General features: G+C 41.8%; 5 protein-coding genes across 5 annotated transcripts; 3 read left to right on the top strand and 2 right to left on the bottom strand.

Annotated features, from left to right (window-relative positions):
• Positions 1 to 1473: 1473 nt before the first annotated feature.
• On the top strand, positions 1474 to 2168 carry MONOS_16513 (uncharacterized protein; the record flags this gene model as incomplete). The annotated part of the gene is made up of 2 exons (XM_067869420.1): positions 1474 to 1744; positions 1945 to 2168. The coding sequence occupies 2 exons, from the start codon at positions 1474 to 1476 to the stop codon at positions 2166 to 2168; spliced, it is 495 nt and encodes a 164-aa protein (XP_067721424.1).
• A 542-nt stretch (positions 2169 to 2710) lies between these two features.
• Positions 2711 to 9519, bottom strand: MONOS_18119 (uncharacterized protein; the record flags this gene model as incomplete). The annotated part of the gene is made up of 5 exons (XM_067871106.1): positions 2711 to 3801; positions 3878 to 5001; positions 5589 to 6737; positions 6806 to 9083; positions 9139 to 9519. 5 exons carry the CDS (start codon positions 9517 to 9519, stop codon positions 2917 to 2919), a joined length of 5817 nt encoding a protein of 1938 aa, XP_067721423.1. The 3' UTR covers positions 2711 to 2916.
• A 68-nt stretch (positions 9520 to 9587) lies between these two features.
• On the bottom strand, positions 9588 to 12647 carry MONOS_18118 (uncharacterized protein; the record flags this gene model as incomplete). The annotated part of the gene is made up of 1 exon (XM_067871105.1): positions 9588 to 12647. One exon carries the CDS (start codon positions 12645 to 12647, stop codon positions 9588 to 9590), a length of 3060 nt encoding a protein of 1019 aa, XP_067721422.1.
• A 139-nt stretch (positions 12648 to 12786) lies between these two features.
• On the top strand, positions 12787 to 13584 carry MONOS_18117 (uncharacterized protein; the record flags this gene model as incomplete). The annotated part of the gene is made up of 1 exon (XM_067871104.1): positions 12787 to 13584. One exon carries the CDS (start codon positions 12787 to 12789, stop codon positions 13582 to 13584), a length of 798 nt encoding a protein of 265 aa, XP_067721421.1.
• An 882-nt stretch (positions 13585 to 14466) lies between these two features.
• On the top strand, positions 14467 to 14838 carry MONOS_18116 (uncharacterized protein; the record flags this gene model as incomplete). Its single annotated transcript, XM_067871103.1, has 1 exon — positions 14467 to 14838. One exon carries the CDS (start codon positions 14467 to 14469, stop codon positions 14836 to 14838), a length of 372 nt encoding a protein of 123 aa, XP_067721420.1.
• Positions 14839 to 17055: the final 2217 nt, after the last annotated feature.

Here is a 17055-nt window from a genome sequence, read left to right as displayed (position 1 = left end):
CTCGTTTTGTCATCCCGGACACATCCCTTCATCTCGTCGCTATGCATTTCTTGTTCCAAAATAATGTTAGAACAGTCGGATGGAACGGTATGATGAGGATGAATGCATCAGTCTTCAACGAGATCAGAGAATGGAGGAGGACATTGAGGCAGACCAAGAATCGGGAATTAGCTTTGGTTTTCATTCTTCAAGCTGTTCTGACTACAGATGCAGCGGAACAAGCATGGGGTGCGACATTCAGAATCAACAACAATCTTTTGGATTGGCATGACAGTTTTCCCAAATATGTCCACAACCAGTCGTCCAATAATAGGGAACTGATAGCGGTTTTGCTAGCTTTGCACCATTTTGCCCAGACTTTCCAGGACAACAAAATAACTCGTTTATTGCTTCGGTCGTACAACAGCTCAGTAGTCTACAACGTGAATCGTTGGAACGATGGGAAGAATCTTCGTCCTGTTAAATTCAAGAATGGAAATGGACAGAGGAGAGGAATCTGATAATATGAGCACAACATCTTCCAGGAAGAAAGAACCACAGAGCAGATGCGCTGTCTCGATTGGAAATGGCAGGCAACAACGAAATAAAGGATGAAGTTTTCAAAAAGGTTTTTTCTCTTTTGTAAGTGAGACCGATTCTCGATGCTTTTGCTTTGGCGCAATCACAAAGTGGAAAGATGGTGTGGTGTGGGCAGTCCACCTGCAAAAAATGGTTTGACAGTTTTGTGGAGATTTGATAATGTTCTTGCACATCCTCCGATTCCTCTGATTCCGATGGTAATACGAAAGGCTCAGATGGAGAAAGCTCGAGCGATTATACTTCTGCCGAGCTGGAAGGGTCAGAATTGGGATGTCCTCCTTCGAACGATCAACTGCCACAGCTTGGAATTGAATTACAGCTCCAACATTCTTCGTGAGGGGCCATGGATGAAGAAGATGGGAGCCTGTCTTCCTCCAGGGAAGATGAAAGTAATCCTGCTCAATCCATCAAATAAAGAGGCAATTCATGGTGGATGCCTTCATCGCATGAAAGAGGAGTTTCCGTGGAGCTCGCGAACGAGTGCAAGGCTAGCATTGCTAAGACAACATGGGATGGGTATTTATTCAGCTTTGCACACTTTGCAGACCACTGGAAGAAATGTGCCCATGGGCATATATCAGACAATTTACCGGAGTGGAATATCAAATGTGCAAATGTGTTTTTGACAATGAAAAATAGAGATGTTTTGTTTTCTTCGTTGTAGTTGATCAGAGCCGCTGTATCCTTTTTCTTTGTTCTTGCTTTTAATACCGTTTATGAAAACATTGCAATCATTCGGATTCTGTTTCGTGCCTTTCGCAGAACAGAAAACTCGAAAAAGAAACTTGCACCTTAGATTTTGAACCCAAAAAATTATTAAAATACTATCGTGATCTGAGATCCAACAATTTGTTATCTTTTAAGGAACAAACAATGAAGGTCATAACGTTGTCAATGCTCTTCTCTGCTTGCAGGTTTACGGAGTTGGAGAAGATAAGCATAAAGGACTCTCGGTTTGAAGATGAGGGTGTCTATTTGGATACAGCATTGAAGACATCACAAACAAGAACAGAAATTGCAGTTCCATTTCTTCCGGATATGCCATTAATATGCCCAGCTTCATCAATACGTGATCTGTGTACAGCTGTTCTGCAAAAGCAGAAGTCCAAAAACTTTTGCTCAACACCACATCTTTCCAACCTCTCACAGCATCGGGAATCCGCAGGTTGGCTGGAGAGGCAATGAAGACAGCCGGAGCCCCACAGAAATTTCCTCCTTTCTCACTTAAAGAGGCGACCTTGTCGGCTCTGACGATGGCTGGGATTCCACTGTCTCAAATAGCCTTGCTTCCCAGACTATCTCCAAGGATAAATTCACTTGTTAAACATAACTTCAAGGGAAATCTTGCATCTTCCATGGCTTAAGTGATTGTTGGTCCAATTAACGAACAGAAGAGTGACGGATCAGATGAAGAAGGAAGCCAGACAAGCAACGAGGAGGATGATAGAGTTAGAGACCAGATCAATGAGAGGACAAGTTCAGACGAAGACAGCATTAGCGAATTAATCGACGCTTATGTGGAGGAGACTGTGAAAATGATTCAGATGAAAGAAGTTAAAATGAAGAGGACAAGAGGAAAGAAAATGTAATGCCATCCGAGAAATGAAAAAACCCATAACCCAGCGAAGACTGGACAGCACTGCCCAAAAGAGAAAGGAAGAAAGGGAGACGAAAGATGAAGTGGCATGATATTCACAAGGTCACAAGCCAAGAAAGCAGCTATTATTTATGATTTAAGATTTTCAAGAAAATGTGAAGATGGCAAAACATCAACTTCCAACAAATAGCTGTTCTCTCAATAAGAAGAGAAGAATTTGAATGGAGGTTTTCTTGATAATTTAAATGTTCTGCATTTAAATTAAGAAAGAAAACAGACATTCAAATTCTTCTTTTTGCCCACCACATTTGTTTCCCAACCCCAATATGTTTAATTTCTTCGAAGCGTTTAAATGGTTTAATATTTTTAACTCTTCTCTTTTCGCGCCTAATTTGGTTTTGCTAGCGCAGAAGATGGACCGATCACCACGTATGATTTTTTTTTATCACTTAAAGTGACATGTCCCATTAAGTGACATCTCTCAATATGAAGAGAAGAATTTGAATGTCTGTTTTCTTTCTTAATGAATTGCTAATTTTTCAACATAACTTTCGATTGCATTGGAGTTTTTTATTAAAATATGAAATGCTAAAGAAGCCACAATTATAACAATTTGTTAAAAAGCACTTTTTTGAAGAAGAATTAATTATTTAGAACAAAAAAAATGCAATTTTATTAAAACTTGTAAATACATTAATTACATAAAATAAACATAGATCTTATTAAATTTAATTTTTGATTTAAAAAGAATGATCATCGTTCTGCATGGTGGCACTCTGTTCTGCCGTTCTGCTTTCATTTATATCTATTGCATCAGACATTGTCAGTACTGTGGCTCCTGCTGGAAAATGCTGGATAAACTCACGTTTCAACTGTATCAAAGTCGGTCTTTCTTCTGCCTTTTGACTTAATCCGCGCTTTACTGTAGCTTCAAAAGATGTGCCATTTATTAGTGTCTCGTTCGGCCTTTGCCCATCTTTTATCTTCTGCCCAGCTGTTTCTGCTTCATATTCTCCAAATGGGATCTGAAGAGACAAGCACTCCCACAGCATCATCCCTATCGAGAATGAGACAGATTCTTTTGTCGCTCCCATCTTCTTGTTGATCAACAGTTCTGGCGCCTTCCACCTCATGCACTCCTTTTTGAAATCATTCTCATCCTCAAAAGCCGATGAAGGGGGAGGCGAGTCTGTAAATCTCTCACTCATCACTGAAATATCAGATGATGATGTGATGATGGTGGAAGATGAAATGGATGATAAGTCTGAATCATCCGAAGAGAAGTCTGAATGCATGACAATGCAAATAACCATGTGTTCGGAGAACAGCACAATGTGCGGACTCAGATCGGCAAGAGAAGATAATTCATTTTCCATTTCATCAAACGAGTGAAGAGCGAGATTGGCCACCCAGAACAGGATTTGGGCAGCTGTCTGCTCTCTCTCCTGCAGAGTGCCAATCGGCATCTCTTTTGTCTTATTCAGCCCATGAAGCAGCATGAACAACGAATCCCTCAGATCTACAATCAGCTTCTCGTGTGGAGACGAGCATGCCATTGCATCCACCAGATTCGACATGGACGAGGTGGTTGGGCATAGATCCTCCCCCTCGAACAAAAGTGGAATCTGAATCAGTTGTTGAAGTGGATGAAATGGAAGGCGATGGCGTTCTCTTTCTGGACTCTTCCTCTTTCTCATCAACCTTCTCCAGCATCCATTCTGGGATCTTGTCTGAGTCTCTTCCCAGAATGTATTCAGTTGAACCACTCTCGGAGAGAAGATGCTCTGATGACTCTGAATGTTCCATATTTGTGTCATACACCCTCCTCTTGATCTTCTCTTCATTCTTCTTCTCAGCCTCCCTTTCGTCCCTTTTCCATTGTTCCTCTGGCGACATCTCCATCGTAACCATCTCGAACGCCTTCGGATCCTTTTTTATATTGTCATTCACAATCTCTTCCAGTTCTTCTGTCCTGTTTTTGGCCTTCCTCCATCGAACAATGAATATCACAAGTATAATCAGAACAAGCAAAAGAACAACTGCCATAACAATTACAATCAATGTCCAGGATGATTTTTGCTCATTTTCACTTTTGGAAAGATTCCCATTTTCTATTGGTTGAGATTCACTTCTGTTTTTCAAGATAAACGCATCAGTTTGCTTTGGAATTTCGCGACTCCCAAAAAGAATTCGAATAGATACTTCTGCTGTCTCAGGAATAAATGGAATTTCCGATATGTCTATTGCGCTGTGCACTTCTTCTTCTGAAACAAATCCGTCATCACAAAATTGATACGTCGCAATAGAGTCTGTCTCATCAATGGTTGCGATAAGCTGGAAAGATAAGTTGCAAGGAAGAAGGAGCGTTCCTTTCATTGTAAAACTGATTTCTTCTGCGCTGCGTTCACTTTCCACTTTTTCCAAAGTCGGAATGAAAAACGGAGACAGACGCTCAGATGGCACTCCTAAAAGTTCGCATCCATCATTAAGAATCCATAGCGAAGAATTAGGAAGAAGCCCATCTCCTCCCTTTAGACTTTCAATATTCAACACCCCATTTCCAGAGCAAAAAATATTACGGCGAATCGAAGGATATCTAAATATTTGCGGATCGTTATCTTCGAATTTTCCTTCAATTATAGAAACATTTCCTCCAAAAATTGCCACTCCACCTTTGATTGAGTTTGCAAAAGTGGAATCCTTGATTTCTGCCGAACAATTTACAATACTCGCAAGCGACGCATTCCAGTAGCATATATAGTTTTCATTGTGTTCATTATCATTGGTTTTGTTCCGTTCATATCCACCATCAATCAAACAGGAACCTAAATAAAAGTGTTGACATTTTTCACATTTCATGATGCGTCCTCCATCTGGCATTGAACAATTACATATTGTGCTATTCTGTGCATATAATTGAGGAATATCTGAACACGAAATAATACAGCTGTCACTCGAAGCTGAAGAAACTATATTTTTGAATAATGATGCTGAAAGAGTTACGTTTCCGATCAAAGTATTTTTTTGTCTTCAGAATTCCTTTGATAAATGTCAATAACGCTTGCATCGGAAATGTCAATATCATTTACGCACAATCCTGTTAAAATTGAGTTGTTTTCGGATTTCCCAAGTACGATCATTGATTTTGAACAAGAAAAACTATTAATCTCCAAGTGATTGACATGCAACATGCCATTTTCAACCACAATTATATGAGCGCCTAACAATTGCTTATCAGAAGCAATTCTTTGACCCCCAAAATCACTCGATGCTGGAGCAAGGGCACAATTATCGATATCCAAAAAACCGTTCTCCACAAAAATGAAAGAGAAACAAAAGTTGAGCAAAGAGGAGGATAGCAGAAATCTTATGTCAGAAACGGAACTTTGCAAATTTGTTGTGATGACATAACTTGATTCGCCTCTGTTTATGAGATTAACCGTCACATCGCAAATATTCTTTGAAAGAGACATAACACTTATTCCATCGAGTGTAATTTCTGCTTCAAGAGACGATGAGATGTCTATTAGCACTTGAGTTAATAAATCATATGTTACATGCTTCAGGCCATAATCGATTGACAAGCAAGGAAAATTTATTTTTCCGCATTGTTTGCTATTCTCTCCACCTGCTTCAAAATTTGACGACACAACAATACGATCGTTCTGGAACATTGTAATAAGTTCCATTAAATCAAAAGGCGTTGAGGCATGGTCTGTCTTGTCTATTCCGTAAATGGCATTTGATCTGTGATACTCACTTTCCCGAAGATCCATCCTGAACTGGCTTTCATTGATCTGCGAAGAAAGACTAAAACATTCTATAAAAACGTCTCGTCCAATAAAAGCGGAATTTCCGCTAAACGTTGAGTTTTGGAAAAGAAAGTTTAGATCCCCAACTCCTCCAAACAAAAGATAAGTCCCTCCTCCTTTCCCGTATTCTTCACTGCAAAAGCTTTGAATTATTGATGATGACAAAAATGCGAATGACGAATATTCGCCCAGGTTTAAAAACGCCACTCCGCCTCTTTCGCTATCTCTGGACCTGCATTCTCTGAACGAACAATTTCTGATCTGAACAATTCCTCCTTCAGATGCGGATTCCATAATACACGAGTCGTTATCGCTTCTGGAAACACCAGCAAAAGACGAATTCCCCATAGTTATTACACAGCCAACAGCCTTGTTGATACTTGCCATTGATGAAGAATTAGCCAGACATATACACGCTTCAGTTATGTTCACATTCGATATTGCCATTTCGTTAAAAGTGCATTCACTATTGTTTGAAACAGCAAAAATATTCTTTCCAACGTTACACGACGATACAACAAATTGCGACACGCGAAGGAACCCTTGCTGCATCAGCAGAAACGAACAATGACTTTCGGTTCCGATTGTTGCCTCTGAAGAAAAGCCACTCTGAAAAGCTTCAACAGTCCCGTTTTCATTCACAATCACTCCGCCTTTGCTGTTCTCGAAACCCGAAGAAACAGACACAAGCAAATTCTTGATCGTCAAATATCTTGAATTGAGAAGAAATGGATCAGACTCTCCTTGATCTTTTTAGAAAAAAGCAACGTGTGATTTTCTGCTTCGGATGTTGATGAATATCCTTCTAAAATAAAACCGCTCACGTCGTGAGCATCTTGGATTGTGGTTTTCTTGGTGATGAGCAATTGGGGAGATTGGCTTTCTTCAGTTAAATGTTGTATTCCGGCCCAAGCCGTTCTGCATGGCTCGAATTCACTCCCGCATCTCCTCACATCAAAGCCTGCATATGCCACATATATTTTCGAGCTTTTGTACTCAACAACAAACATGAAGAGATCTGCGTCTCCAATAATAGGATCGTGCCCAGCAAAAGCATTTGCGTCATTCATGATTTCGTAATAATCGAATGCAAAAGAAGCCAGCGTCACACTCTCATTTAAATTTTTGCTTTCCAGATAAATGTTTTTGCCAATGTGTGCTATATTACTGCTGGCAGTAATTGTATCGATTTTTAGAGGCTGAGAAGCAGTAGACATAGTGCAGTCCAGATACAAAAAGCCTCCTTTCCCCTCATTTCTAGAGCATTCGCAAAACGAAAGGTTACTGGTCTTCAACGAAACAGTGTAGTCTTCTGCGAGGCAAACGTCAAAAGCCCCGCCTCTGAGGGATTCTGGTGCTTTTATTTGCGAGAATTGCGCATCTACAAGATCGAGCTTACTCGATATGACAAACGGAGCAAATCTTGCAGTTATCGCCGAAACATTGCAGGAATTCATTTCGACAGACCCTCCAGCTGCCCGAATTAACGCAAACGAGAGTGGATCTGCACCACTTTGGACGAAGGAACTATTGATGATTCTGAATCTGATATCTGATGCAAATATCAGGCAGTCGACATTTGATGAAAATGACGAAGGGAAATGGAACGAAATAAATGTTGCAGTCAGTTGCTGTGTAGCTTCAAGAACTGCATTTCTGGTATTTCCGATAATTTCAGGCCTGAGCGAAATATTTGCTTTTGAACTTGCCGAAGAAGATATCAAAAAAGACGACACATCAACAGGCTCTTGAATATATGTCTCGGCATCAATCAAGAGCTCCTTTTCGAAAGACAGCTCATTGATGTTCATGGATCCTCTTTTGAATGAAAAGCAAGGATATTCTTCAGCTCCGCATCCGATCATGTCGTATCCTGATTTAGAAACGTAGACTCTGCTTGCCTGCCTTTGATACAAAAACATAGCAAGATCCACAGAATCCGAAAAGTGTGTCCTGTCTTTTCCTTTAATGTCTACAATTTCGATGCTTTCGCTGTTGTAAAACGGAACTTTGATATTTGAAGGATCAATGCTCTGATTTAGGCTTTTGCAGCCAACGAACATGTCGCGCCCCTCATAGCCATTGTTCTGATTGAAGTCAATCGCCTCAAGCAAAAAGGTTCCATGTGGATCGTTCAAACGCATGAATATTCCTCCGCCCCTTCCACTGTCTTTATTCACTGCACAACATGCTATTTCAGCCCCATTAATCGTGAATTGGCCATTTTCACTTAACTCACAGCCGACAGCCCCTCCGTTGCCATTTGCAGATGTACATACACTCAGCATGCAATGTCCAGAGACTACATTGCTTCCTGAGCCTGCGACCTTATAAAATGAGCCCTGACTGGTCTTGCATGCTGTCACATTTGTGCTATTTATTATTGAGTCTGCTTCGTTAATGCAGACAACCAGGCTATCGCTTGGGGTTGATACTGTGTCGACAGAAGATTTGTCTATTGAAAGCGAGCCGCTGCGAATGAATGCCAATCCACAACTCGACTGAAACAGTAGTTTTGCGACAAGAACATTGCCAAAACTAATTGAGCATCCATTCCCTTTCGCTATCCACACGCAGCAGCGCTTTTCAATGCCTTCCGGATCGCCAAAGATACACGAGACAAAATACACTTTTCCAACAGCTGCTTCAATAAATGCATCATGCGGACATTGCTCTGCGGTTGTCTGAAGCGTTATGTTCAGGGAAGAAACAGACAGATATGCTGCCTGCGAGCCTTTGAGCAATGTTACGCAGCCGTGATTCATCACCTTCAGGACAGAGTTGACCTCTTCAACTCCGCAGATAGTCAAAGGCTCGCCTTCACAATGGACTGGCTGGCTCAAGTCGGCCGACTTCAATATGCTCAGTGTTGTTTTTGCGCTGCTCATTTGAGAAAAGCCAAACGCCAATTCTTGGCAAGGATTGTTGCTGTTTCCGCATCCAGCGGTGTTGCTGCTTTCTTCTCTGTCGACAAACACTATTTCATCGTTCGACACAAACAAGTATTTCAACATGCTAACACTTATTGTGGGGTCGCTTTCGTCGTTGATGACCCACATTGTTTTGAGATAATCATCTCCCTGGCTGCGCGGAGCCTGCCCATTTGTTTTTGTCGATCATTATTCGAGGCGAAGGACAGATCAAAAAAACATCAGAGCCCAAGTGTGCCTGATTTCCTGAGAACGAAATGGCAATCATCGAGTAATTCACTTCCAGATCTTCAAAGCTCAAGTGCAGCCCTCCGCCGAAGCCATTTTCTGCATCCACTTTGCTGTTCATCACCTCGTTTGAATCGAACAAAAATTTTCCTCCTTTCTTCACACTCACAATTATGCTTCCTCCTCTTGAATGGCTGTCAATGCATGCGTTTGATGAAAAATTGCACTCGCTCACAGCGCACACAGCTTCGTTGCAGATGGTTCCTGAGATGGCGCCGCCGTTTCCGTTCCTTCTTGTTGCACCAATGAATGATGAATTCGTTGCCGTCAGCGACGATGATGTCTCGCCCAGAAATATCATCGAATGATTCATGAAAATTGTTGTTGTGCAGTTTATCAACGATCCCTTAAGCCCGATCGCCCCTCCATTATCAGCGACAATCAGTCCAGAGATTCCCCCGTTTTTGCCCCGTAGATGCTCAGACAAACGAACTCACCTTTTGCTTCTCTGCCGCTGACTTTGATGGCAGCTGCCATCGCAAATTCGACACTCAGAATTGTGAAATTGCTCAGCACTAATTTTCCACTGGTGCAGCAAGCAATCGAGTACGACACCCCTGAGCCGATCGCTTTTGCTGTGCAATCAGCCACGCTCAACACAGATCCACTGCCCAACAATAAGCAATCGCGGTTCACAGAGAAGTCCAAAGGAATGTTGAACGATATTCCTGTGAACGAAACATCAACGCTGACCTCGATTAAGCCGCTTCCTTCTCCAAGACCGTCGCTTCGAACGAGCAATTCTGCTGAATTATCCTCAGCATCGATTTCCATCTCTTGACGCACAAATGCAATGTGATCTGCAAATTCGAAGTCTATTGCCAGTCTCACCTTGCCTTTTGCGCTGCCATATCTTGCTGCTCCAGCATAGCTTATGGAGTTGCACGAATAGTCTTTGTAACCACACATCCTGTAGTCGATGCCGCTGTTGCTGACGAATGCTGGCGATGAGAAGTTTCTGAGAAACAGTACCAGTGGTATGACAAATGTTGTATTGCCTCCTTCAAAGCCGGCCAACTCGCTGAAAGATGAATTGTTGCTTTTCTCGAACTCGAAACCAAGAAGCTCGCTGGTAATTGCAGAGGACAAATTGATTGCCTCCACAAATACGCAACTTCCGCCTCTTGCCGCATCACATTCAACAAACGAAATGCTGCTCATTGCAACTCCTGCTGAGCTATCAGTCATGTGCAAATATATTCCACTGCCCAGTCCTCCGCTGGAATCAATTTCTGTGGATGTGCATTTGGCAAACATCGTGGGTGAATCGGTTGTGTTGCCTATTGTCACTTTTCCTCCCTTGTGCTCCTGCACATATATCCCTCCTCCATATCCTCCTTCAGCACTGCATGACTCAAACGTGCTGCCAATAATCCTTAGCGATTGCTGGTCATGAACTGTGCAACATATGGCTGAGCCATTTTTCATATTTTTTGCAAATCCCTTCATTGATGTGTTTGAAATGCCGATTGCATTTGCGTTGTCGGAGAAAATAAAAGAGAAATCTTGGCTGGCGTGTTGTGACAACAGATTGGAGTCTTCGATGAGAAGAGAGGCATTCTGCGATGAAAGAAATATCAGCCCGTGCTGCGAGGTGGTTGTCACTCCTGCCAGCGATGTGGAATCCAGAAGCACAGAAGCGAAGCCTGCTGCAACAAGAAACGAGGCATCCAACAGAGGAATGTTTGCAGCTGTTACTGTGCTGATGGTGATGCTTCCAGACAATGCTGAGATTAGATTATAAGAAAGCGGTGGCGCTTCGTCCAGAGTCTCGAAAATGGAATCTTGAAGCACCAGCTCGCCTTGCGAGTTTTGGCAGGCAAAAGAAGAATGCGCTTGGAGCTTGCTTGGCAGCCTGAACCTGATAAATTCCATCATGGCAGTTGGGCAATTATCGCTCATTGTTATCACTCCAGGCTGTGAAGAATTTGCCTCGACAACAACAAACAAGGAACATGAATTGACACCGCTGATGTGAATTCCGTGTTGATCGGAAAGTGCCAATTCTTCACGCAGCTCGAATGAATCGGAAAGGCCGATATTTTTTGCCTTTGCCATCTGCTTTGTCAATGAGTGGCTCAGCGTCTGGCACGGATAGTCTGTGAATCCGCATGGAGCAACATCCAGTCCATTTGATGAATCTGCATGGACAATGCTGCCAACATCGGAAATGAAATAGATGAGTGGGATTGCATTTGTTTTGTCTTCTCCGTCGAATCCTCGCAGAGAATCGGCATTTCCTGTGCTTGTGCTGTGTGCAAAGGGAATGGTTAATTTTGTAATGCTTGTGGTCAAATTCGGTGATTGGATGAACACGTCAGCCCCGTAATATGCGCTGTTTGGCGCAGAGGCCATGAACAACGGTGAGGATATCTTGAAAGCAATATCCGCTGCGTGCAAGTCTACAAAGATGCCCCCGCCATGCCCGACCGTATCGGTGCTCGGAGCAGAGCAATTTCCGAATTGGCATTCATCGATGAGCAGGGTTGCCCCGGTGTCCAAGCAGCATTTCAGTGCGCCTCCTCCGCTCCCGGCTTCCTTGACTGCACAATTCTCAAACAGACATTTTTTGAATGTTGAAGCACTGGCTTGTCTGCCAAGGCACGAACAATGGATGCAGCTGCCGTCTCCTTCTCTGCGCTCGATTGCAGAAAATGTTACATTTGATGCGATCAGAATGCTTCCTTCCTCGTCTCCAACCATCGCCGAGTTTTTCATTTTGCATGAAGTTATTGTGCTGTTCTCCATTTCGACTGTTCCCCTCATGCAAACATCGAAAAGCCCAAACTTTCCAGTGCTGCTCAGCCCTTTGAACTCTGAGGATTGCACAAATGCTTTTGAGTTATCTCCAGAGACAACGATAACGTGAGAGGCGTCGATGCTCTCTGACGCTATTTTGAACGATACCAGATACAATTTTCCTTTTGCAACCTTTGCAAAGGGCGTGCCTATGCTTCCACTTTCTGTTTTCAGCGAGCAATCAGTGATTGTCAGAATACTGTCTGCACACAATATCAAGCATTCGATGGTGCCTCCGATTGGAGAGGCAGCCAAAAAGTCCATGTTGGACAAGCTTACCAGGTTCTTTGATTCAATCATGTTTGTGGCCTTTTGGTTTTGTGAGAGGTCGACATGAATTGTTCCGCCTTTTTCTTTGCATCTGACATCCCATTCTCTCTGATCCATGGCGATGTGCTCTGTCCATCGAAAGCTGTCATGGAGTTGGATTGCCCGCTTTTTGGATGAGAATTTTAATTCTACAGTCCAGCTGATTGTTTCGCAAGGATATGCAGATGCTCCGCATCCTTTGAAATCTCTGCTGTTTGTGCCTCCCACACATCCATATCCGTCCAGCTGGAGCAAATAAGCTTTCAATGGAACGGGCTGTGTCTGGAAGCCAGCCTCAAACCCCATAAGATCGTCGTCATTCATTCCGTCCATATCGAAGTCAAGTGTTGTGCTCTTCACCACCGCACTGAGCTCGGCTGCATCATAAAACACGCATTTCCCTTTCCAGCCATCACAGCCAGCAAACGATATTCTGGACAGGCACGCATCGCAGACACGTTCTTTTGTGTGGATGAAGATCCCTCCGCCCTTTCCTTTGGATGTGTCGCTTTTTGGAACAGTGCATGCTGAAAAAGTGGTGCAGCCTGCTGTGCCCTCGATTCGAATTTTGCCCCCACCTTGCTCGAAGATGGCGATGCCTCCGCCGCTGCCCATCGAGCATGCACACCCGACAAACGTTGTGTTCTTTGATGCAAATGTGTTCGGCGAACTGACAGAGGCCTTTATTCCCGCACCGCTGTCTTGCTCGGACTTCATATTTGAGAGAGAGCAGTTCACACAAGTGAGATTCGAATGGTCAGAGGATATTGCAGAGCAAGCGGAAAATGAAAAGCCAGCCATATCAGTGTTCGAAATTGTTGCTGTGCCTCCACTTTTGCAGCAAAGCAGGGGAGCAGAAAAAAGTGCAGAAGAACTGCTTGCAGATCGCTTCACACTTACAGAGTCGAGTGCGATCATCCCTGTGGAGTTCAAGGAAAAGAGAATCGAATCGCTTTTTGATGGATCATGCACAACTGTGAAATTGGAAGCTGTGAGCGACCCAGTGGAAACAGCGAATAGTGGGTGCAAGCTTGGAAGAGGGGCAGAGCTGAGCACTGTATTTTCTCGCTCAACTCCATTGACAAGCATGCTGCTTGCCCCGACATCGATGGTATCGGGCTCGCTGTCAAAAACTGAGCTCATCAGGATTATTGAAGATGATTCGCAGCGGAGCAGCATGGTAAACGCATGTGTGACGGTTCTGCACGGATTGCCTTCAGACACCCCGCAGCTGGCAGATTTGTCGTTCCCTTTGGCTCCGTCGGCATAAACCCTCTTTGCATCATCGAGCCATTCAGGGTGTGTGTGCAACTGGTCATTATATATGACGAGCCTTGTCGAAGACTTTGTGAGCGATGCGCATCCATGTGTTGGATTCTGCTGGAGGCGGGAATGATAATCCACGAAATAGACATCGTCACCGTTTGGGGATGTGTTGTTGACAAAAAGACAATAAAACAGGAGTGTTGCATTTTCGAGTGTCAACTCGTGCACATTGAAATACAAACCGCCACCATCTCTCCAAGAAGAACAATTGAGAAAACCGCATTCTCTAAGTTCAGGCACTTCAAAGATCGGCTCATAAATAGATAGACCACCCCCAATGGTGGATTTTGAAGTACAATTCGAAATAATAATGTTATATATCATTGAGCCACTTGATTCTTCCTCATTTTCTAATTTCAAGTTTTCACTTGCATATCTCCAGCTGATCCCTCCGCCAATTCCTTCAATAGATAAGCAATTTGAAAAATTGTTGAACGATAAATACAAATGATTCAAAATAGCTCCAAAGTACATTGCCCCACCCAAACCTCCAGTGCAATTACTAAAAATTGATAAATTCACTTTCAAACATGCAGTGTTGTTATCAAACAACGCACCCCCTCGGGAATTTGAAGTACAATTGTCGAACAAACAAAGGGAAATTGTTAATGAAGATTCAACACTATCAAACAAACTAACTGCCCCTCCATCAACCTCAGAAAATGTATTGTGCCATTCGCAATCGGAAAAGAAATGCTCTCCTGGTTCGAGGGTGATTTGATCCATTTGCTTCTGATTTGTGTAGTTTGTGTTGGAAGTGCGAATGCACCTCGAAAGGGTGTTGTTGTGAGAGAATGTGGAATGGGAAGGGGCATTGACAGATTGGATGATTCCTCCATCAAACACATCATCGACTCCCGAAAAAGTGCAAGACTGGACAAACGATGTCTGTGTGCAAGCGGAGCATGCGCTCTTGTGCAGCTGGCTGTTTGAAGAAATATTGGTAAATGCAGAAGACAGCACACAGACAGAAGAGACAAATGGAGCCGACAAAAATGGTGCAGATGCGAGGCGGAGCGAAGAGAAGGTGGAAGCTGAGAGTTCCAACGAGGAGCACGAAGCAGAGGCAGGCAATGCCAGTGCACTCACCAGAGGAGAAACAATCGTCATTGCATTTCCTGGAATTGTGCTGACATTTGCGAGAAATGCGTGTGTGTCCCGAAGAAAGAAGCATGGAGGAGCTTCCACCACACGATGAATCATGAGACAGTACATTATAGAAGCAACGCTGTTTGCAAAAGAAAACAGACTGTGTTTGCCTTGAGGACAAAACGAGATTTTTGCGAAGCTGACTGTGCAGTTGGATGCCATTATTTGAATATCAAAGAGCACAGCCATTTCTGAAAAGCAGACTATCGAGCAGCGAATGCAATCTGATGCCTTGTCTTTGTTGGTATGCAAAACAGGATGAGCGCGAATGACAGATTCATCAATGTCACACGAAAATGAAGATGCTGCGATCAGTTGGAAAATAATGAGGAGCAACATCTCGATGAGAACTTCTGCAAACGAAGCAAAAGAAAAACACTTGTGTGCAACAAATCAACGTCTTTTGTGAAATGATAAAGGTTCTCAAAAATTCATATTTTGGGTGGATCGTATTTAAAGTTTGAAATTTTAGTTTTTTGTTTTTGAATGTTCAAATATTTCTATTTATGTTAAAGATTTGCTTTTCATTTATTTTGAAATCATGCTTTATTTTAATCGAATGGAAAACATGAAAGAACTGAACTTTCATTTCGATCTTGGTATAAATATTTATGAGGAATAAATTAGGTCATAAATAATTTATTCCAAGTTAATAAATTCTTTCGTTATTATTAAAACTGTGGAAATTAAAAAGGAAAATAAAATTGAAAATATCTGTTATTCAAAGAAATCTTTTTTTTTATCGCTAAATTGAAAGTGTATTAGAACGTGTAACGAAAAATATTGCTAATGGGGAAGATTGGGCTGCTGATGCTGCAAATGTGAAGGAATTTTCTCGCTCGGTAATTGATACTGCTGTATTGACTGTGAAAAAAGGAAGAAAGGCAGGAAAAAATGGAAGATTAGAATTATTCAAGCAGGAAGAAAAGGAAACGATATTTGGAGTGCTGAAAATAGAATATGAATGTGTGACAAGTTATTATACTGCGCCAATGAGAAAAAAAGTTTATTTCATTTTTTATCGTATGCATGTTTATTTTTAAAATCATATATTTTTTATGGGTGTTGATTTTTCGAAGATTGTATATCATTGAATAGAGTTTTTGTATTTAAATGATAGATTTCATCAAAACAATTTCAAAAACAAAATTTCAAGCTGAAAAAAAGATGAAGTTTTCTTTAATTATTATTTTCACTTTTCAGTGTACTTTTGTTTGTATTAAATAAGAATTTTCAAACCGCAAATTTTGTTTGAAAAAAATGTGGGTAATTCTTTTTGAAAAGTCGCAAATGTTTAATTTTCAAATAAATCAAAAATTTCACATTCTGCTCAAATTTTTGTTAACAAACACCAAACTTCACTAATATGGAATCTATTTCTTGATAATGCTATTTCACACATTCTAAAGAAGATTCGTGAGTAGAAACAGAAATTTGAGCAAAATTAAAAATTTTGATTTATTTGAAAATTAAACATTTGCGACTTTTCAAAAAGAATTACTTATGTATTCAAAAATAATCACCCATATGTTGTTTTTATCCATTAATAATTTTTTGGATAAACACTGTTATCAATGAAATGAAAAAAGACGACTTCGACGAAGAAGATGAAGTCAACATTTCTAAAAGCCTATCTTTATCAATACTCCAAAAAAATCCTGAGCAAAAGGTTTCTCACCTTCGAAACGTCGATATCCAGGGCTATCTGAATCACATCAGCAAACTCTTTATACATTTTTCATTCTTCTTCAAATCCTTCATGATCAACATCATTATTCCAACTCTCTCATCTTCAATATTGAAGAATCTTCTCTTCGACTCTCTGATTCTTTCTCTTCTCTTGTTTTCCATCATTCCGACATACCTGTTGGTTACTCCAAAGTTTTGATGAATATACCAAATGCTGCTCTTGTAGTAGCAGCAGCAGCTGATGGCTTTTCCCAACAAAGCGTTGTTATATTGCATTGCAGGAAATTACCGGATGAACAACACATCGTTTTGAATTCGTAGTTGGATGTTTGGGGCAAAAATGAAGACCGGATGAATGAAGAACTTATCCTTAAATACCCTGAAAAAGTGTTGCTCCCAGGGATCACACAAAGAAGAGACACTTTGAAGAAGAATGATGAACGTTGCCTTCTCCTTCTTGATTCCCATTCTTCAAGAGCGCAGCCTGACTTATGGAAGAAGTTTGCCGATTCTTCAATTGCTATCGTCAACTTTGCACCCCACACCACTCGCATTGCCTGGCCTTTGGATCGTGCAG

Source organism: Monocercomonoides exilis (genome assembly GCF_001643675.1).
Source record: "Monocercomonoides exilis strain PA203 chromosome Unknown scaffold47-789622, whole genome shotgun sequence".
Classification (NCBI taxonomy): Eukaryota; Preaxostyla; order Oxymonadida; family Polymastigidae; genus Monocercomonoides; species Monocercomonoides exilis.
Note: the sequence above shows the minus strand (reverse complement) of the source record. Positions and strands in the feature narration are given on the sequence as shown.